The sequence below is a fragment of the Sciurus vulgaris genome (assembly GCF_902686455.1).
Source record: "Sciurus vulgaris genome assembly, chromosome: 8".
Lineage (NCBI taxonomy): Eukaryota > Metazoa > Chordata > Mammalia > Rodentia > Sciuridae > Sciurus > Sciurus vulgaris.
Genome location: NC_136468.1, coordinates 145202656 through 145223909, shown reverse-complemented (window position 1 = coordinate 145223909; position 21254 = coordinate 145202656). Strand labels below are relative to the sequence as shown.

Here is a 21254-nt window from a genome sequence, read left to right as displayed (position 1 = left end):
GGCACTAAGCAGCTCAGTGAGACCCTGTCTCTAAATAAAATACAAAATAGGACCGGGGATGTGGCTCAGTGGTTGAGTGCCTGACAACAAAAAAGAGAGAGGGAAGCAGGCGGGAGTCGGCCCCGTGTGCGTCCCCTGGAGCCAGGGTTCGTTCCCATCAGACTGAGAGCTTGCGTGGCTGCACTTGCTGCCCCAGAACTGAGCCCCCTGCTCCTGATGGGGTGTCAGCGTGGAGTGTGGAGCCCTGTCACTGACCTGACGGCTGGCGAGGGCCCTCCTTGCTCCACTCCCAACCCCTCCTGACCACCCTCACTCGCAGCCAGCAGGATCGTGGCACCCCACACACCAGGAGGGATCACTCGGCGCTCTGCCGTGATGGCTGTGTTTTTCTGAGGGTGCCCAGGCCCCTCTCCCCCCTCAACCGGGATCCCATCCTGCTCTCTGCGCTGGGGCTGTGGACCTACTGTTTCTACAGCCCAGACTGCTTCCTCCTCTTCCTACCTGGGGACCCCCCTCTTCACTCATGCCCCAAGGCCAGTGCCCCCATCTCCTTTGGGGCACTCCTCTGACCTCCCAGCCTGGGCACAGGGGCACTGGGCTTGCCCGAGGGGCACATGGCTGGTCTCACCATGCTGACGATAGGTGTTTGTGCCGATAAACATGTGGGGGCCTTCCACTCAGATCATTGTTGGGTCCCTCCAATAACATGAACCCCTGGTGACAGATGCTCTTGCATGCAAAGCCCAAGGTCAGGGTTCCGCGGCAGGAAGGTGGCTGCGAGGACTTGAGCCAGCCTGGCCTGTGTGCAGAGCCCAGTTCTTCTTGCCCCTCCACGAGCACACAGCCTCCGCAGCCAGCCTGGGGGCTGCTGACCGCTCCTTCCCCCACTGAGAACCCCAAGGGGAACATGTCGCAGCCCACATGGGTCCTGACAGCAGGGCTCAAGAAGCATGGGTCAAGTCAGCAGCTCTCAGGCTGGGTTGGTCCCCCCAGGGGTCCCCAAGAACTTTGGGGGAGATTCTGCAAGATCAAACTATTTTCATAACAGGACTAAGCTGCAGTTTTCCCTTTTCACTCCTCCTCTCCCGAGTGCACAGTGGGATTTTCCAGAAGCCCTATTCTGGTTCATGGAATGTACGCCTGCCTCGCATTGTGAGTATGGTAAATAGCAGTCGCAGTAATCATTAACAATGCTTTTGGGGGTCCTCGGACATTCTTAAGTGTTTAAAGTGTCCCAAGATAGAAAAAAATGGGGGAAAGGACTCTGCTCCCTGACAGGAGAGAACAAATGCAGTGTGTGTGAAGCGGGTTGACCGGCCTGTCTGTGGGGTGGTGGCTTGGGGCCTGCATCCCAGTGACTGTAAGGGACCCAAGAGGTGGGGACCTGGGATTCTTCAGACACCATGGAGCTGGACGTGCCTCTGAATAGCCCTTGACCCAGCACACACATCCCTAGCACAGCCTGCGGCTGGCTGTTCCAAGGTGTTTTCGACAGCAGAACAATTTGAAATAATTAGAACTTTACAAAATGTCTTTAAACACGCTGGTCATGGGCATAAGAAAACACTGGTGAAGTGTAATCAGTTATTAGCAGCTGATCAATTATCCCCGTGGATAGCTGTTGAGGGGGAGAGAAGCGGCAATAATAAGCCCCTTGATTAACTAATTTGAATATCTTTGGAGAACAAATTCCAAAATTTCTTTCTATTTTCTCCTCGGCTATTGTAACGGCTGCACATCTGCTGGGTTCTCGGGATGGAAATGGTAATGAGGGCTCCGCTGTCAACGGCTCCTTGTTTGGGATAGGGAGGAAGCTCCTGAGGCAGAGTGGGTAGAGGGGCTGGGGACACTGGGGGACCCCAGAAGACATAATCAATTCCGCTTGGCTTGGCCTCTGCCTCCCAATGAGGAATCAAGGTGGAGGAAGGTCAGGGAAGCTGGTTTCTGCAGACAGAGGGCAGAGGGCACAGGTGGACAGGTCCCCATCGAGATGCAGCGCAGATTCTCCTAAAGACCCTCTTGGGCCAGCTGGGCCAGGAGCAGTCCCAAGACGGAGCAGAAGCAAGAGAAACCTACATTCTGGACTCTGTTCCCCACCATGGGCTTCTCCCCAACTTGTCTAGGTGACAGGTTTATAAAAGACAAGAAGGGATGAATCTGGACTGCATTACAGGACCCTCATCCCCAGGGGCCTCTAATCCCCCAGGACCAGTGGCTACCTGTCTGCAGTTGTCCTGTAGTTAAAGCAAGTCCCTGGAACCAGATGTCCTAGCTTGCAGCCAGCTCTCTCACCTCAGCTGTGTGACTTTAAGCCAGTGACACAATCTCTCTGTGCTCCAGCATGCTCACTGTGAAAAAGGAGGCAAGAATAGGCCCACCTCATGAGATTCTTGCAGCACAGGGCCATGCACACAGTAAGCACCACAGAAATGTAAGCCGTCACTGTTGTTGTTCTCTGCACCCCACATAATTAACAGGCTAGACCCAAGTTTGCAAACTGGTAGGCCAGGGTCCAAATCCCCCGATAAATCTGTTTTGTTTGGCACAAACTGCATTGTTAGATTTTTCTCTGAATCAGTTGCCAATGATTAAAATTTGGGAGATTTTCACATAAAAAGTCTGGATTGGGGGCTCTTTTGAAGAATGAGACAGCACGCACATGCACATGCTGGGTCCACGGTCCTGAGTGTTGCCAGTCATCCAGAGCTGAGCGGCATCGCCTCCGGAGGTGGAGCCCCATCTCCCACTCACCACGGCCTGCCCCAACCCTTCATCCCAGGACATCACCTGCCGGACCCAGGCCCTGTTCTCTAGCCACATGAGGTCATCTGGACAGGGGGACTGATGGGCCCTGTGCCTGTCACATAGAGGGTGCTTAAAGCGTATTTGGACAAGTATCATTCCCGTAAGTCTCAATGTAGCAGGCCCACGTCACGAGGACCCTCAGTGACAAGGTGGTCTTGCCTGAGAAGGGGTGGCAAGTCCCAGCCCTGGTTATATAGTCTCGTGGTCCCCCAGCTCCCTACCCCCCCCCACCCAGCAGCCATTAGAAGACAGACCTGCTCTCTTCCCACTTTCTTCTCCCATCTCCCCTCTGTCCAGTGCTCCTGTCTCCTCTGTAGGAGTTCTGGAGACTCATATACAGGGACATCCAAACACCCACCCCTGAGCCCCAGAGGAAGCCACCAATGCCCCACACCACACCAACAGGACCATTATCTCATGCAGACAATGCCCATTTTATATTTTGTTAAAAGCTGTTCCAAAAAAAATCATCTGAAATCACCTTTAAAATCCCTCTCTCCCTCCCCTGACTGTTCCATTGCTTAAAAATGGCTTAACCAATTTAGGTTATTTTTAGAAAAATGCCTGGCATGTTGGCTGACAACCTGTATTCTAAATTTCAACCTGCTATGGAAAAGACAGAGTTTATAAACCTCTGGGGGGAAAAGAAGAAGAAGAGATATACAAAACATTGCTTTAGAATAGAAATCATCTGAAACCGACCCGGGGTCCTGGCCAGCAGGGCGTCACTGGGCACCAGCTGCCAGCTTGGGATTTCAAGGACGTAGAGTAGAATTCGTTCTCCAAGCTCATGCCTGCATTGCTGGAGGGTGCAGCATCCTGCAGCCTGAGGCAGGCAGACACAGGTTTGAATGCTGGTCCACCCCGCTGTGTGCCCTCGAGCTGGGGAAGTAACTTCTCAGAGCCTTCAGATTTGCAGTTTGTGACATGGAGATGCTAGTGGCCGGCAGACGCCCAGCAGTGCTGGTTATTGTCCTGATGGCGACAGACAAGCGCTCTGGAAAGAACTTTCACATGCCTCCCAAAAAGGCCTGGCTGCCGAGTGCGCGCACCCCGCCTCCCGACTCGCGTGCGTGGTTTTGAACGGCATGTTGTGGTGGAACTCGGGAACCATGGAGTCCACCTGCTGTACCTAACAGTGCCAGCCGAGGCCAGTGCATTGGTGGAGTTTTGAGACCGTCGCTACAACCCACTCTAGAATGTTTCTATCACCCCAAAAAGACCTTGTCACCCTACAGTCCCTTTCCGACCCACTCCCGGTCCCTGCGCCATGGCTCTGCTTCCTGCCTCTGATCTGCCATCGGCCATCACGTAGGGACGGGCCCTGCGGCCTGTGGCTTCTGTGCGAGCGAGCACTGCCCTGAGCGTCACCCCCGAGGCGCGCCATGTGCTGCACGCGTGTGGCCGAGCGTTCTGTGCTTTCTATTGCCACATAGCATTCCAGTGCCCGGTGGAGGCCACGTTTTGTCCTTCTTGCGGGTGGACATTCGGGCAGCTTCACTTTGGGGCCGCGGGAAGAGCCCAGCGTTCCTATGCAGGCCTTGGTGCACATGCATCCTCCTGTTGGGCAGAGGAGCAGGGTTGCGCAGCCCTGAGCAGATGCATGTGTGCCTTGTGGAGAAACCACCAAGCCGCTCCCGAGGGGCCGTGCCCTGGGCCTTCCCCCTGGCCCTCCACGAGCTCAGAAGTGGCTCCCTTGAGATCTCAGTGTGCATCTCGGGTCCCTGGCTTAAGGCAGGGCGGGGGTGGGGACCATGGGCACTGGGGGGACTTGAAGAGAAGCACAGATGCCGGCAGGCAGGGGACAAAGCCACCCCTCCCCGATGTCCCAGCGCAGTGCTGCTCTGTGGAACTTGAATAGTGAGTGGTGCATAACAGCTGTCCAGTAGGCTGCCACCAACACTGGACGATGGCCTGTGTGGCCAAGGGACTGAGTCTGAGATTGTGTTTCATTTAAGTTGGTTCATTCTTTTGTTGAGATAAGTTCTCGCTCTGTTGCCCAATCAGGCTTGAACTCCTGGGCTCACACTGTCTCTTATCTCGGCCTCCCCAGGAGCTGGGACTCCGGGAGTGCGCCACTCTGCCCAGCTCACGTGGGTTCACTTAGGTGTCCTAGATGTAATTAACCGCAGGGCGCTCCCGGCAACCTTGTGGGACAGAGCCATTCTGGAAACTCAAGATCAGTGCTGAGTGTTCTGTGCTCTGGAGGAGTCGCTGCAGATTGGCCAATTCTCCTCTTAAATCATAGATCCGTGGGACAGGAGTGGAGCTCCAGGGTCACAGAGCCGTGTGTGCCCAGGAAGTGTAGTCTAGGTGGTACTCGGTGCTCCAGGGAGGCAGGCGGGGCATGCCATGGAGTCTCAGGAAGAGCACGTGTGGGCTCTGGAGCTGGGGAGCTAGGTTCAAGTCTTACCCAGTCTGTATCTAGCACAAGAGACCATCCCCTCTGAGCCTCTGGTTCCTCATCTTAAAAATGGAAGTAAAAACATCTCTCTTGAAAGACGGCTGCAAGACTCAGGGTACCGAGGCATGTGCTTGGCCCCATGCCTGCTGTGAGGGGCAGAAAGGGAACAGTCCCTTTGCTGACTGTCGTGAAGGGTCTCAGCCCCCATGGCAGGAGAACAAGGGCAGAAGCATGACATGGGTACTTGGCCATAGTTTTACAGGACACCCAAGCCGCCAGACTGAAGACCCCAAGTCCCAGGGTGAGCTTTCCATTCCCATGCTTCGGCTGGATGACGAGGAGAGCCGTGTAGACACAGCTGGACAAAGGTCTGAGCTGGTGTTGCTGGTGGCCTCAGGGAGCCCAGCAGGGCCGCTGCGCCCACACTCCCTGCTCACGCGGCATCCGGCCTTGCGGAATGGGGTGGGGGCGGGGGTCTTGGCCTACATCAGACAAGAGGTGGAGAATTCCTTCCTGTCAGCTTTACACAGAAAGGCAGGCAAGTTAGCGCAGCAGCTCCAGCTCATGGCTGGCCTTGGAGGAAGGAGGTCTGGTTTCTCAGACTGGCCTCGGGAGAGGACCCTCATCTGGGGCTTGCTGCAGGGAGGCCCAGGGCAGGAGGTCGGGGAAGCCTTGCCTCCGGGGCCTCAGTGTGGGGGGGTCATCGTGGGGGCGCGAGCAGGCGTGGCGGAGCATCCGCTTCTGTGGTCACCTCTATGCAGCTCTGCCCGGCCCCAGGCTGGATGAGCCCGAGATGCTGACAGCCACGTCCTCTTGTGCAGAAGCCAGGCTGAGATGATAGCGCCACTGGGGCAGGGACCGTGTGTCCTCTGGCCACAGCTGGGTCCCCAGAGCCCAGCACAGGCCCAGCACAGGGGTGCTGAGTGAGTGGGTGAGCAGGTGGGTTCCGCTGGCCAGGCAGCAAGCGGCGTAAGCAGCGTGGAAGAGGATGGCGCCGTCCTCAGGAAGCGCGGTCTGAGGACGGCCCCAAGTTCAGTACCCTCAGCCGTCCACCTTGCGTGAGAGCAGAGTCGGCTTCACGGCTTCCCCACAGCAGGAGAACATGGTCAGGCCAGCCCAAGTGCCCGAGGTGGGCTGGGGTGCGTGCGGGTGGCAGGTTGCACTGTATCCCAGGCTGAGGTTTGCCTGTGGAAGTCACGCCAGGTGCCTGGCCCCGCGGTGCCGCTCCCGGCCCTAAACCCCCAGATGTGCTCCCCCTCAGGCCGCGGTGTCCCTGCCCCAGGCCTGCGTGGGGAGATGTGGGGGCTCCGTCTCGTCCATCCCCGTCTCCCCACGCCTTTTCCATCCCACCCCTCTTACTGTGCTTGCTCTTTCTCTCCTTCCTCCGGACCCGTTTGTTTTTACATAATTGTTGTTTTTCCTCATTCACGTGAGACACCTTCTAGTTATCAGAATCTTTTCCTATTCATTATTCTCCTTCAGTATGCAAAGAAACGCAGTGAGGCAGACATTTATTCAGAAATGCCTACTGAGCATGGCCCAGGCCTGGGAGCTGGGGGCCCAGAGGTGAAAAAGCCACTGAAAGTCACGCCTTCTTGGAGCTTCTGGGCATTGGGAAATGATGATGGGTAGTCTGTGGGGAAGGAGGAAGGCGTGGGGTGGTCTGCTTTGGTACTGGGGGTGGATCCAGATCAGGGAGGGCCCCCACAGAGGAGGTGCCAGAGTCATGGGGACAGGGAGGGACTGCAGGTGGAGGGAGCTGCATGTGCAAATGTCCTGGGGTGGGAAAGAGGCTGGCCTCTTTGAAAGATCGGAAGTAGTCGTTGAAACACAGAGGTGTGGAGAGAAGGGTCTCCTGGGGGCTAGAGCTGTGAGCAGTGGCCAGACCCCGTGAGTCTCAGCAAGGAGGCTGATTTAATCTAAGACCATGGCAAATACATCGCAGAAGAGTTTCAAGCCAGGGAGAGACGAGCTGATTCACATCCGAGCAGCTCACTCCCGTCTGCCACTCAAGCTGGGCGCCAAAAGAAGGAGGAGGCCCTGGAAATAGCCTGGGCGGGGGGTGGTGGCAGCTTGGACAAAGGCGGCAGTGGGGCGGTTGTTATTTCTGGACGGTTAGCGGTATTTAAGAGCGTGGATGGGTTTGCTTGGTATCACTACTGTCCTCGCACCTCAGGTGGGAGATGGAGGCTCAGAGAGGTGCGATGACCAGCTCCCAGCCTCAGACCTAGCAAGTGTGGCCCACGAGGTTCAGGCCAGGTGTGCATGCTGCTGATCCCAGCGTCCTGCACTGCTCTCCACCTGACTCCCAGGAGGCTCAGCCTGACGTCCGGCCTTCATGTCCAGCCAAAATGACACCCACAAAGCATTATCCCCATTTTGCAGATCAGGAAACTGAGGCTCAGGCATGAGGATCTCCCAGCTCAAGAGTACCAGAGGCAGGATTTGACTCCAGCCTGCGCTTCTGATCCTCCGTCTGGGTCCAGTGCCAGAAGGTGAAGCTGCTGTGTCCTCCTCTGGGCTCTGGAGAAAGGATGTAGGTGAGCAGGCAGGGAGGAGGAGGGGGCCCAGGCCCGCCAGGCAGGTCTGTGTCCTGCTCAGGTTTTCCTGTCCATTAGTGGACACAGCAAGGACCCGGTCTGTTCGGACTCTGTGCACATCTGAGTCTGGATCTGCCTGCGAGAGCGTGTCTGCTTTTGTCCCTTGTATCTCCATGTGTGTGCACATGTGTCTGTGTATTTGTCTTTGTGTGTTTGTGTGTGTGTGTGTGTGTGTGTGTGTGTGTGCGTGCACACGTGCTAAACTGGAACCAGGGCCTTGCACATGGTGGGAAGCTCCATCACGGAGCCACATCCCCAGCCGTGCATTTTGTTCTCATGTGTTTGTGTGTATTTGTCTCGTGTGTATACATCTTTGTGTACGTGTTCCTGTGTCATTTATATGTTTGTGTACATCTTTTCCTCGTATGTTTCTGTGTGTGTCTGTATGTCCTGTGCTGTATCCGCGTGGATGTGTGCATGTCTCTGGGAGTCTGTCTCTGTGTGGCTTTGCATCCGTGTATGCATCTCTGTATGCATCTGTGTCCCCACACTTGAGAAGGCCAAGGAAGGGTCTTTCCCTGGTCTGCTTGGACACTGGGCATAGCCTTTAGTTCCTGGTCTCCGCTGATGGGCGGAGTTTCTGGTGGCTGGGGCTGGGCGAGCTGTCTGGTATGAAGGCCCCTGGCGTCCGGGGGGGAGGGCATTTGGAGGGAGACTCTGCTGTTGGTGTTGGATGTGGCTCTCTGTGGGTCAGGGAGGCAGCAATGCCCCCTCTGTGGTGAGTCCAGGCCTTGTCTTTGAACTCTGATGGCTCGGGACCTGGTGTAGGGACACCCCATCCATGACTGTATCCACTGTGCCAAAGAAGGGGGACACAGTGGCTCTTGGGCTCGTGTGGTTTCAGGTGATTAAAATCAGCTGGGTGAGAAATGCATGTTAATGTTGATGGTAAATATTTTAATAAAGTAGCAATAGGTAAAAAAAGGATGTTATGTTTTTTAAAAACGAAGCCAGAGCTTAGGAGGGCTTCAGTGTGGAGGTTCGCTTGGTTCCACCCCAGCAGTGCAGAGAAAAGGTGGGTTTTGTCCTGGCCCTCTCCCACCCCCTGCAGGAAGTGTGTCACGGGACCCTGCGCAGCTCCAAGGGGAACCGGGCTGTGCTCTGCCCGGACACCGCCAGCAGGATGCCGCTTACGGAGGTGTCAAGGGGAGGCCAGGACAGTGGCCTTGCCATGGGTCATCTGAGGAGGAGCAGAGTGAGGGACTCCGGTGACCCCCAGCCAGCCCCGGCAGTCGGGGCCTCCCTATCAGATGTGGGAAAGGACTCCCAACAATCCGAGCCGTGTGTGATTGTCTACGGCCAACCTCGGCGGGCCCTAGGGCATCCCTGGAGGTCAGGGACAACAGCAGAGTAGGCGGGCATTTCATCTGACCTCTGCTGCTCCTTATCAGCCCCGCTGAATATTTCCCTTTAAAAATGTTTCCTAGTGCCAGGTGGGATGGCGCATGCCTGTGGTCCCAGCAACTGGGGACACTGAGGCGGGAGGATTGCAAATTGGAGGCCAGCCTCCCCAACCTACTGAGGACCCTGTCTCAAAATAAAATGACAGGACTGGGGATATAGCTCAGTTTTAGAGCACCCCAGGTTCAAGCCCCAGTGAAGGAAGGAGGGTCGAAGGAAACTCCGAGGGTTGCAAACGGTTTAAGACTGTTTCCATCTTCTGGCTTACCAGCGAGGCTCCACAGGAGCTCCTCCATGTGTTTAGGAGGAAACTGCCTCCACAGATGTCTCCTGGTCCCCACTCAGCATGGGCCCTCAGGAGGGCAGGCACTTGCCCGGCGACAGCAAGCTGGGGGACGAGGGCCTGAGGCGGAGCACCGCCCAGCTGAAGGGCGCCGCTCCGTCCTCGCCTCCCTCTTGCTCACCTGACAGATAGAAGCCAGGTCTCTCGGCCTCCGGCTCCATCTCCTGCCCGTCCTCCCTGGCCAGCAGTGCCCTCTAGGTCCCACTCGCTTTTGGCTCTTGACCCACAACTCTCACCCCATCCACACGAGTCCTCGTGGCAGCCAGGGGCAGGTGTTCCCTGTGGACCAGGCTCACACCCTGCTCTTCCTCCTGACCGCACACTCGGGGCTGTGGTGTGTCTGGGACTCCTCTCCTGGGCTGCAGAAGGCGGCCTGAGGAGGAGCTCAGGCCTCTGGAAAGGTGAGGTGCTTCGCACAGTAGGTGCCAGGTCCTGTGCTGGCGAGGGGTCACACCGGTCCTAGGGGTGCTCAGTGGGTCAGCACTTGACAGCTCCCTTTCCCCTGCTCCCCGCTTGACAGAGGAAGGCAAGGAGCCTCCAGGCCAACTGCCAGCTGCCCCAGACACTCTAGCCCTAAGAGCGGGCTGGGGGGTCCCCATCCCTACCTCACCCTCAGAGTGGGGGCATTAAATCCCGAGAACACTGGATATAGGGCAGCAGTTGGCAGGAGGAAGTGGTCCGACGCGACGCTCCGCAGGGCCTGCCTGAGAGGGTCAGGCCTCTGAGCGGCACCCTCTCTCAAGGGCACAGAGGCACGTCTGTACCCCAGCAGCTCAGGACACTGAGCAGGAGGATCGCAAGTTCAGAGCCGGCCTCAGCAACGTCGTGAGACCCTCGGCAGTTTAGTGAGGCCCCGTCCTGAAATAAATAAAAAGGTGGGGGCGGTCACGCCTCCCTGGGTTCAGTCCCCAGCCCTAAGTAGTGGTTGGGGCAACAGCCACCGCTCCATCCCACCTGCATGGCACCAAGGGGAGCAACTGCTGAGGGAGGGGGTGGGGACCCAGGTCGACCACTCCATCCTTCTTCTGCTCATTCGTTCCTTCAGCAAGGATTGAGCACCTAGTGTGCGCTGGGCATTAAAGATATACAGCGACCCTTGTTGGGTTGACACTGGGGGCTGGGGCAGTAGAAAGAGGCCTTAAACAAATGGAGAGGTAACTACATAACTGTGTCAATGACAGTTGCTAGAGAGAAAAGCAGAGAAGGGGCAGGTGAGGTGGAGAGGAGGTATGAGCTACTTTAAATAGGCTTCTTGGGGACCGTGATGTAAGAGCTAAGACTCGAAGGTGGGAAGACCCATGTGAAATTTGGGGGCAGGGCCAGTGCAAAGGCCCTGGGGCAGTAATGTGCTTGATACCCTCAAGAACAGCCAGGACTCCTTGCAAGGGAAGTAAGGTAGAGATGAATCATGGACTCTTGGCTCTAAGGCAGGTGGGAGCCAGAGGAGGGTTTCAAGTAGAGGAAGGGCAGGATGTGACCGTTCTAACAGTATCCCTGTGGCTGCCAGGTGGCAAAGAGACTGTGGGAGAGTGATGGCAACAGCAGGGAGCCCAGAAAGGAGGCTGCTGTGGTCCCCAGGGGAGCAATAACAGGACCTGGCCCAAGTAGCTGCAGCAGAGAGGCTTAGAAATTGTTGGATGTCACCGACATGATTTGCTGATTTGCCTTAGCCCAACACCCAAGCGCAGCAGGTGGCTGCCCTCCCTGTGCCCTGGGTCCCAAGGTCGGTAGTGGTTCAGAGCCCCTGGGACTTCGCAGGCCCTCCTGCAGCCTGGACTCCTGCAGACCACTGGCCCCTTATCCTGCTAGCACCCCCAGTGTGGGTGAGGTGACGCCACCTTACGGTGACGAAGCCTGAATCCGAGGACTGTGCAGAGCTCGGGAGCTGCGGCTGGGTGTCCTGCTTGCTGTCCAGGGTTGGCTCAGGCCTTCCTGGAGCTCAAAGCCAATTGCCACCCGGGTCTTCTGGAAGCCAGAGCGTAAGAACTGCCAGGAGGGCCTCGTCAGCTCCCTGTGTAACCAAGGGTTGCCTGCAGGAGGACCTGGATCTGTCCTGTCCTTGGCAACATCGTGGGCACGGAGTTGTTGCGTGGGCGGGTGGATAGGTGGATGGACAGACGGACCAGCCCAGCCATGCTCCTGGGTCTTTAGACCACATGACCTGACTAGAGCCAAGAATTCAGGGACCGGCTCCCCTGTCAGTCTCCAAAGCGTAGCTCCAAGGAAACCCAGAAGGAAGGGCCAGGGGGCATGAGCTGGAGTTCCAGTGAGGCCACTCCCCAGCCCAGTCCCGGGTGAGTGGCTTTGTCTTTGCGGTGCCAGGTGTCACATGGACCTGCATCACAGGGCAGCTCACTGCCTCCTCAACAGGACTCCTGGAGGACCCACCGTGCTTCAACACTGCTGGGAGAGCCAAGTAGCCACGCATCAGTCAGCCTGGGCCTGGTCGCCGGGTCCTAAGGCAGGGGCCCTGGAAGCTGCCAGAAGGCGCTGCAGCCCCGCAGTGCACACCCAGGCCTTGAGGTGGGCCCCAGTGTGAACTGTCTGCCACCCGCTGCTGGGAAGTGTGAGGCCGGCCTGGCGGGAGCCCTCTTGCAGGCACCGCCCCTGCCCCTGCCTGGGTAATTGGCCCAATACCTCTTGGCAGTGGGGATTTACATACAGCCCGAGTGACGGATGGCTGTGGTCACCCGGCTGTCTCTCAGCCGGGCTTCGTTCTCCGTCTCGGCCGCTGCAGGGCCATCCGTCTTGTCTGTCTCCTTGCTCGAGGCAGGCCAGCCTGTGCCCCCCAGAGCCACCCTTCACGGCCCCTCTGCAGGCAACACTTGAGCCTGCCCACCACTCCTGGAGCCATGCCTTGCCCTGGACCACCCCAAAACCCCGCTACTGGCAGCCGCCAGGGACGCTGATGGCACAGCCCTGAGTGGCACTGACCTGAGGTGCAGGTGGACACTTGGCTGCCCCAAAGACAGTCCTGCCTCACTCCTGCCACAAGTGCGCCTCACCCTTACTCCCACCGACAAGTATTTTTTGATTTGGGGGGAGGGGTACTGAGGATTAAACTCAGGGGCACTCGACCCCTGAGCCACATCCCTGGCCCTGATTAGTATCTTATTTAGAGACAGGGTCTCACTGAGTTCCTTAGCACTCCACCATTGCTGAGGCTGGCCTTGAACTGACGATCCTCCTGCCTCAGCCTCCCAAGCTGCCGGGATTACAGGCGTGCGCCACCGCACCCAGCTCCACCGCACCTGGCTGCACAAGTAGTTTTGAATGTTGTCGTGCATCAGACACGGAACCAGAAGCTGTGACCAGGTCCCCCTGCCTCGAAAGACTGGCATTCCGCTAGAGGTGGCTGCCACTCTGAAGACCCTGGATGCCACACGCCAGGCACTCAGCTGCTGCAATCTGGACCTATGGGCCCCACCTGTGCAAACTGCCATCCCCATTTCACAGATGCAGAAACTGAGGCTGAGTTGTTGGTGAGGTCACCCCTGTCGCACCTGCCAACCCTTTACAAAGACAACAGTGCTCTGTTTGCACTCTGCTGCTGGCTGAGTGGCCACTGTCTGTTTATGCCACAGGATTCCATAGTGAGTTTCCATTTCAATACAGCTGTTTAGCTCAGGGGTGGGGCATCATTATACAAAGGTCAAGAACAGGCAAGCCGTAACTATGACGCTTGGATCAAACACTGGATACTGTTAGGGACACAAGAGGGCCTTCTCGGATGCCAGGAATCCGAGCATTCTGTCTGAGCCGAGCAGCTGGCACATGGATGTAAAAATTCATCCAGCTTGGCTTTGAACTTAAAGTTACGCATATCTCAATCAAAAAGGAAACACTAGGACTCAACTTGAAGTTAAGCATTAAGTGGATAGCAATTCAGGTAGAAAGACAACATGGCGAGATGTGTGCAAAGGGATGTGCGTCTGATCTGGGACCCACGGGGCCCCTGTGGCTCCTATGTGCTGAGGGCCCGGCATGTGCCCCGCATGCCACAGACCCTGTCAGAGCTCAGGCTGCCCATCCAGCAGCAGAGTGCCTTCCTCCGTGTCCCTGCTTCTTCCTGCACACTCAGTCTGGGGTGTGGCCCGATTCCAGCTTCCTCTCCCTCTCTGCACATTGGCCCGAGCCTCAGCTGCATCTATCATCTGCTTCAAGCTCATTAAAATTATTTCTTTTTAGTTGCAAATGGGCTGTTTATGATGATCATTATTTGAATGGTCTGCGCTGGGCTCCGGGCTGTCTGTCTGCTGCTGATGGCCGGTTAATCAGATGAGTCTCCTCCCAGCCTGGGCCCGGCCCAAAGTCTGGGGCTGTGTTAATCACGGCTCCCCTCGGGCTGCGGGCTGCGGGGCGGGGGCTGGCTGGATCATCGGAGGAGGGGCCCTGCGGGCTGGCCATGCTGGTTTGCACTTGTGTCTCTAAAACTCAACTCAAGACCAGGGCTGGTTTGTTTATAATAGAATATTTTTTTCTGTTCTTTCGAAATAAATACAGTGCCATGAGCTTTTTGATGGTAAGTGTGTTTATTTTGAAGACCTTTTTCAGTTCTGCTGCTGGACCTCTTGCTTGGTTGATGTTCAGATATTCATTTCTTCTTAGGGTGGGCTGGGTGCGCTTTTCGTGTCTTCATACAGAAAAACTTGGCAGCACTATCTGACTCCCATTTTTGCTTTTATTTGTTTCTGTTTTTTGTTTGCTTTTGGGGTCTGACCTGTAAAACCCAGAACTCTTGGAGTCACTGATCCAGTGAGGTGTTCGATGAGCTCTCAGTGCATCTAAGATTGCTGTATGCTGACGCTTTCTGAACACTTGGAACTGAGTGTGACGCTTACACGTTTACATCACATCATGTAAGATAAGCCCCGAGCACCCCCAGCTAGTGGGAAGTGCAGCAGAAGAGCAGGGTGTTGAAGCCTGCCTTCTTGATCCACTGAGGAGGTACTCCACACCTCAGTTATTAGAACTGACTGTCGCAGATTTCCTAGCCCCTGCGTGAATCACCTTTCAGTCACGTGCACGCATGTCACATGAGATGGTGTGTGTTCTCATAGCATGGTGCCTGGTACATCTAAGCACTCAATAAATGATAGCTGTGATTATTACTGTTATTTACTATGATTATTGCTGTCGGTTTGTTTACCATAGAAATGTGGCAAAAACTCAGGATTGAAGGGTGAACATAGATTTAGGCCAAGTTGAGGGAGAAGGTGGCCATCATGGCATCATCTACTCAAGGAGTGGCAGGGGAGCTGGGACCTGGGCAGGGGCTGCTGATGTTCCCCTGTCTATCAGAGCTGCAACCCCCAGCAGCCCTGGAGGCACGGGCAGAAGGAGACCTGCATGCTGGCTGGGTAGAGCAGTCTGGCAGCTGGGCTTACCTGCCCGGAGACCTCCTTTTAGAACCGAGTTTGGTTGTGTGGAATAAGGAGTCTCAGTCCAGCTCTGTGGGCTACTGGGGTATGGAGAGGCACGGTGGCCCCAAGATAAGAAGATATTGTCAGACCATGATAGTCCAAAACCAAGAGAGGTAAACCCAGGTCCCAGTCTGGTTTTCCGGCAGCAATGTAAAAAATCACATCTTTGTCTTCAAAAGAGATGAGAGAAACCCAAGGAAAACCGCAATGAATGCTCTGCTGCCACTCAAATTGACCATGGTGCTCCGGTCCTTTCTCTCCTGCCAAGTGAGATTCCATCCACCTGGCTGCACCAACTGTTGGGTTTTGTCAACCTCGATCTCTTGTTACCAAGGCGGATCTCTCCTCAGTCACTTGGTATTTTGGTTGTGGTCAGCTGGGCTTTCTTTATTGGAAAGCTATGATCAGTTTTCACTGATGATAAACCAGAAGTCTCCTTTTTTTCTCATGACACCTTGTCTCCCCTGGCTCAGAATTCCACAGAGCTTCTGGCTGAAATTCGCCACTCAGATGTGTCCTGTGTTCCCGCAGGAGTTGAGTTCAGCACCTTGGAGAGCGCTGGCCCCAGCCTCTGTCCTAGCAGCTACTTCTATCCCCCAGACTTTCAAAACCTTTAGCCTCACAATTCCCCACAGAGGCTAGACATTTCCCTACGAACAGAAATTCCTTCCTTAATTTCTCCAAAGGCTCTGAGGGCCAGAGACAGTTGGCCAGGTTTGGGACAACACATTTATGAAGCTGTGGTGAACTGCCTTTGAGCAGATCCACCGACTCTCAGACATGATATAAGACAATTACTGTGCATTTCGTCTCTTAGAGGGAAAAGGATTTGCAGCGGGTTAATAGTACTTTTATTTCATTATCTAATGGTAAAAGTGTTTCATTGTGTGTGCAAGATGAATGTGTATTAGCGATGACAAATGGGGTCTTTCAACACGGTGCCGGGCCTCATCATACATATGTTAGATTAAAGAGTTCACCCTGGAAATACCCTCCCGCATCTGCGTGTGTGTTTTTAATAAATCTGATTGCAGAAATTTATTGCACCACCGGATTTAGGAAATTATGGAGCTTGATTGCTGCAAATATAATCGGGTGATATATACAGAAATGCTTCTCGAGTTATGGTCCAGAAAAAAGCCCATCTCGGGCTGGTGCCAGAAAGCAGCAGACCACATAAACAGAGCATTTCTTGAATTATGCAAATGAAACCCATGACAACTCCTGGTGAATTGTGCTCCCCTGTGAAACTGCCACCATTAAAGTGAAGAAAGCTTGGAGAGAGCGATCAAATATACCTGTACAACCAGACATCATCTGTGACAGGTGGAGGGGCAGCACCCCCTCCCCGCCCTCACCCTTGTCCTGTCTGGCACCTTCGTGGCACGCAGCAGACGAGGCGCCTCCCCGTCCGTCTCTGCTGGATCCAGGAGCCTTGGGTGAAATATGTCTTATACTCGTGGCGAACCTTAAATGATTTACTGGAGGGTACTCAAAAGGTCAGCGTGCTTCTTATTGGCACCTTCATTTTTCCAAAATCTACTGAAATTAAAAAGCCATCTATATCTTAAGAGGCGTATTTATGAACCTTTAAGTGTAAGTAAGTCATAGTTGGAACAGTTCCCACCTCTGATATATGAAAGCTGTCGACAGCACTTTCTTACACTATAATATGCCCATACAATATGCCGCACTTTACTATTTTGACACGGTTTGGAGATGTTTTCTACAGTTACTGACAAGCTTATGCCATCGCTCCTTTGGAAATATAAGAGGTGGGGCAGGAGGGTGGCAAGAGCTGGGGAACAGCTCCATCCAAGTTTATGGGAGATTATTGATCTGGCCTGACTTTGAGCAGAAAAAGCTGTCCTGGGTGCATACGTGTAATATTATATATGTGTACATATATATATATATATGTATATATATATATATATAATTTTTTGGTTGGATCCCCAGTTTTGTGAATTATTCATTTGTGCCAGGAATCAATATCTTGTCTTTACTCAGTTTTGTAAGGTACAAAAACTTGTTCGGGAACGCCGTTTTTGTACAGTGATTTTTAGAGAAAATGGGGGGGGGAGGATCCTTTTCTTTCTCTCTTTTTTTAATTTTTATTTTATTTTTTATTTTTTTATTGTTCCAGAAGGAGCTGAATTCCGTCGCTTCCGAGTTGTCTGCGCGGCAGGAGGAGAGTGAACATTCTCATAAACATTTAATTGAACTCCGTCGGGAATTTAAGAAAAATGTACCTGAGGTACAGTATATTTGCTGTTATAGAATTAACTCAGTAGGAATGCAGATTTTTCTCTGTTCAAACTATATTTTGAAAACTGTAGACATAAGTGACTAACAAGAAAAGAAGCTAATTAGCCACAAAGAAGAACCACAGCCCTCAGTCTTCCTGTGGTTCTGGATACTGGGGTGCTCAGCCGCTGCCCCAAGTCAGGCCAGCCGCTTCTCGCTGAAGCAGTCGCTGCGAGGACTGCGGGAGACATCCTCCAGCCCCGCTCTCAAGTCAAGGGCTTGACCTTGGTGGCAAAGACAGTCTGGCCAGAGCTCTTGAGTTTATTTTGCCTTTCTCTTGGAGGCCGGGAGGTGGCAGCTCCGGACCCCATGCCATCTGTGGAGCTGTGCCCCCACCACCTGTAAAAGAACCCGTCCTCCCCTCCTCCTCCCTGTGGTGACAGCCTCCAGCGTTCTTTTGTTCGGCTGCTGTGGGGTGGCCCAGAGGAAGAGCAGCCCCCAGCAATGGAAGCCACGTCCCCCCACAAGGAACGGACGGGCATAGACATGTGTCTGTTCTTTGCAGGGGTGAATGTGAGAATCCTCATCCTTCCTCTATCAGCCCCCCTGTTGCTTCTCAAATTAAAAAAAAAAAAAATGATGGGAACAAACACAAATAGGAAAAATAAAGCCCCCTGACTCTCACACTGACAGGGATGTGCGCATCAGAGCTGTTATGGAAGCAGATAGGCCAGCCCCAACCCAGAACCCATGGCTTCTCCCTCTGGTCAGCAGAAGCCTAACATTCGAGAGCTCTTACCTGCCCAGGTGTGCTGGGTCCAGGGTAGGTCAGGGTGTGGCGTCAGGTGGTAGCCCTGAACCCCCAGGGATTCCTGTTGCTGTCCTGCTAATGAGGCTGAGAGCTGATGAGGCCCCGCCAGGCAAGCCACGTGGGCAGAAGGCTCGAGCCTGCGCCGGCCTGGCCTCTTAGCTAGAGAACCTCTCACTCAGGCCACCGGTGTCATGACTTTAAGGCAAGAGAGGGGACTGGGGTTCAGGTAGAACTTTCCATGTGCAAGCCCAGCAGGAATCTTAGGTTTGAGGGCTGAGAGAGGATGGAAGAGAAGACACAAATCTCGGGTCCAAGAGTGTCTCTCAATCACAGCCTCAGAAGGCCAAGTCAGGTCTTTGGCTTGACTCTGGGACATGAGAAGCCCGAGGGATGCCAAGGTCCCCTCTCCCTTTTGTACAGCACATCTTGGTCTTCAAAATGATTTTCTCCTCAGATTGAGAGTAATCCAACTCTCCTGCCTCTGCCTCTGGGAAAGAGCTGACTCAACCCCAGACCCTCACAGCCCTGTACACAGTCACTCTTGTGCGCATGCTGTCTCTCCCTCTCACTCTCTCTCTCTTGTCCACTCAGACCCTCTGCCTCATCCTCTTTGCCCCAGTACAGGGTACTTCCCCTCCTCACCATTCCCCACACCCCCTGTCCATGTGGGAGCCCCCAGGTGATGAGGGAAATCCAGGCCAGGTTTTAGGCCTCCAAGTTTGACTTACATAATTTAATACTGCATAATTATGCAATTATGTAATTAGGAATAAGTTTCCACTCCTATTATAGTCACGGCTCTGAAAATTCTCATTTTTGGAACTCATCTCTCCTGATGGAAGAGTCGTGCCAAGTCTTATTTAAGAGCATCATCTGGCTGGTGCCAGCTCACCCGCTGCTCGTGCCTCTGCCCGGCTTCCCTCAGTTAAGCAGACCGGGCAGGGGGCTTCCGGAAAGTGTCGGCTTGGCCCAAAGCCCCCTTGGAGTCTCCCTCTGACAGCTCTCAGGTGTGACTTGAGCAGGTCGTGAGAAGAGCCTGTGTGGGGATTGGGCCTGGATTTCGATTCCTGCCATGCCACCCACTTGTTATGTAACCCTGAGCAGGCTGACCCCTCCTGGGCCCTGTGTCCCCTTCTGTAGATCAGAGGCCTGCACAGTGGCTTTAGAAGCCCCTTCCTCTGCTGACGTTCCTGAACTGCACCAGGAGGCTCCTGCCGCGCGTGTTTTATTTGGCCTGTAAAGTCTTTGAAGCTTTGTAGTGAGTTACCCATGTTCAGCTTCTCAGATTTCTCCTACAGCTTGGCTTCCCAGTGTTTTTTGAGACTGGTAGATCTTGCAGCCTGGAGGCTATACACCATGTCACAGTCACCAGCCAGCACTGAGGCACTGCCACCCCTGTGAGATGGTGCCATGTTCTGCCACTTCCTGCCTGGCCTCAGTGAGCATTGGGTTCTTGACCATGACTTCGAGTCTCGTCACTTTGCCCTGCCGCCATTTAGCTGTGTCTGGGGCTCCTTGTGATCAGATGCTCTAGGCTCATGGGCACCCTTCACGTCTGACTAACGTCAGTGGATCAGCAGTCTGGAGAAGCCCGGGCAACAATCGGAGGGGCACCAGGACCCACGAGAGGCATCTGGTCTGGGGCAGAAGCAGCACAACCTTATTTTCTTGATAAGGGTTTTCCCTTTACCTGACCACAGGTGTTCTGCCCCCTCCTCCTTTCTGCCTCTCTCTCTCACCCCCTCCAACTCCCTTAGCTCCTCCTCCCACTGGACCTTCTTGTGGCTGTGTCCAGGGGCGCAGGCTCCCCTGTGGGCCTCAGAGGACGCTGGAGGTTTCAGGGCTGAAATCGAGGGATGCCACAGGCTTCCCTCGCGCACTCTGGGGAGAAGAGCCATAGCAGTCCTCCAGGGAAACCTCTGGCTCTGCGAGGCGCAGTGTCACTTCAAAGGTCAGGAAACTCAGATGAGGAGTGGCCAGAGACCCTGCCCCCCTGAGGATGTCCCCAACATCCACGCAGCCCTCCTGAGGTTGGGACTGCAGGGGCCCCGCTGAGACCCCAGGAACTCACATTCACGTGCGGAAGGAGAGACAGGCACAGGAGGGGCATTCCAGGACACAGAGTATTCACCGGAGGTCGCGACTGGGAGACGGAGCCTGAAGAGTGGGTCCTTCGGGACCTGAGTGGTTCCGTGAAGGACAGGGTTTCCTGAAGGGACTTGGATGAGTGGAGAAGCGGGGCCACCTCTCCCGCCCCCACTGCAGAGTGTCCATGGTAACTTGCCGATTCTACAAGACCATTTGCATAAAAAACGTGTCTTGATCAAGTACTTGAGAGAAATGCCACTTCCTTTCTGCCTCGAATAGAAATTTCCAATGTGCGTTATATTAAAGGCTCTGAAAAGTCCTGCCGAATAAAAACTTCCTGGATTTGATGCTTCCCAGTCTGATTTGGCTTAGCCTGGGTGTGTGCGTCTGTGTGTGTCCCTGCCCCTTAAGAAATCCCACGGGTCCCATGGAGCACGCCGGGGGCGCTAACCCTGACAACAGGGCCGCCTGCCCACTGGCGCCTTGGTGAACTTTCCACTGCTCTCTCTTTCAGGAAATCAGAGAGATGGTGGCTCCTGTATTGAAAAGCTTCCAAGCCGAGGTAAGACCCAAGGCCAAGGCTGCCAGAAAAGTACCCCCCACTCCCCTCCCGTCCTTGCTGGAGTTGCCCGAGGAGCCAGCAGCCTCTGCAAGTTCTGGGAAGCCGCCCCACTGCACACTGCCCCACTCCCACCAGTGCCCCGTCCAAGGGCTCACAGTAAGCATGGGCTGTGTTCTGGGTCACAGGTTCTAAGCCTCCCTCACCCTAGACTGCCCAGCCTCCCACTGGTTCTGCTACTTGTGGAATCTGTGATCTTGAGCGAATCCTTCACCTTCCAGACTTGGTTTCCCATATTTAAATTGGAGGTCCGTCCTCGGAGGCCCTTGTGTCCCCTCGGCATTTTGCTCTGCTTTGATTCCCTAGGGCAACCTTGCCGATCAGCCTGCTTGGAAGTTCTTTCCGCCCGCCCTCTTGGAGGAAGGACTCAGCCTGCTCATGTTCTTTCCTCCAACCCATCAGGCCATGTGTTTGGACAGCAGCTGAGCTGTCCTCAGCGGGTCATTTTCTGGACTTCCTGAAACCCTGCTGAGGAGTTTGGACCTTCTCATTTCTCCCCGTTCCTTGACTCCG

General features: G+C 54.8%; 1 protein-coding gene across 14 annotated transcripts in view; it reads left to right on the top strand.

Moving 5' to 3' along the window:
• The window catches only part of CUX2 (cut like homeobox 2), a 232590-nt gene that overhangs the window by 124865 nt on the left and 86471 nt on the right, over positions 1 to 21254 (top strand). For 9 of the 14 annotated variants that reach the window (XM_079149484.1, XM_079149488.1, XM_079149489.1 and 6 more), the window contains 2 exons: positions 17123 to 17233; positions 20637 to 20684. In XM_079149484.1, the coding sequence (XP_079005610.1) occupies positions 17123 to 17233; positions 20637 to 20684 (159 nt within the window). Of the gene's footprint in view, positions 1 to 7579; positions 7750 to 17122; positions 17234 to 20636; positions 20685 to 21254 lie in introns of those variants that run through there. The other 5 variants (XM_079149491.1, XM_079149480.1, XM_079149492.1 and 2 more) reach the window with 2 other exon arrangements.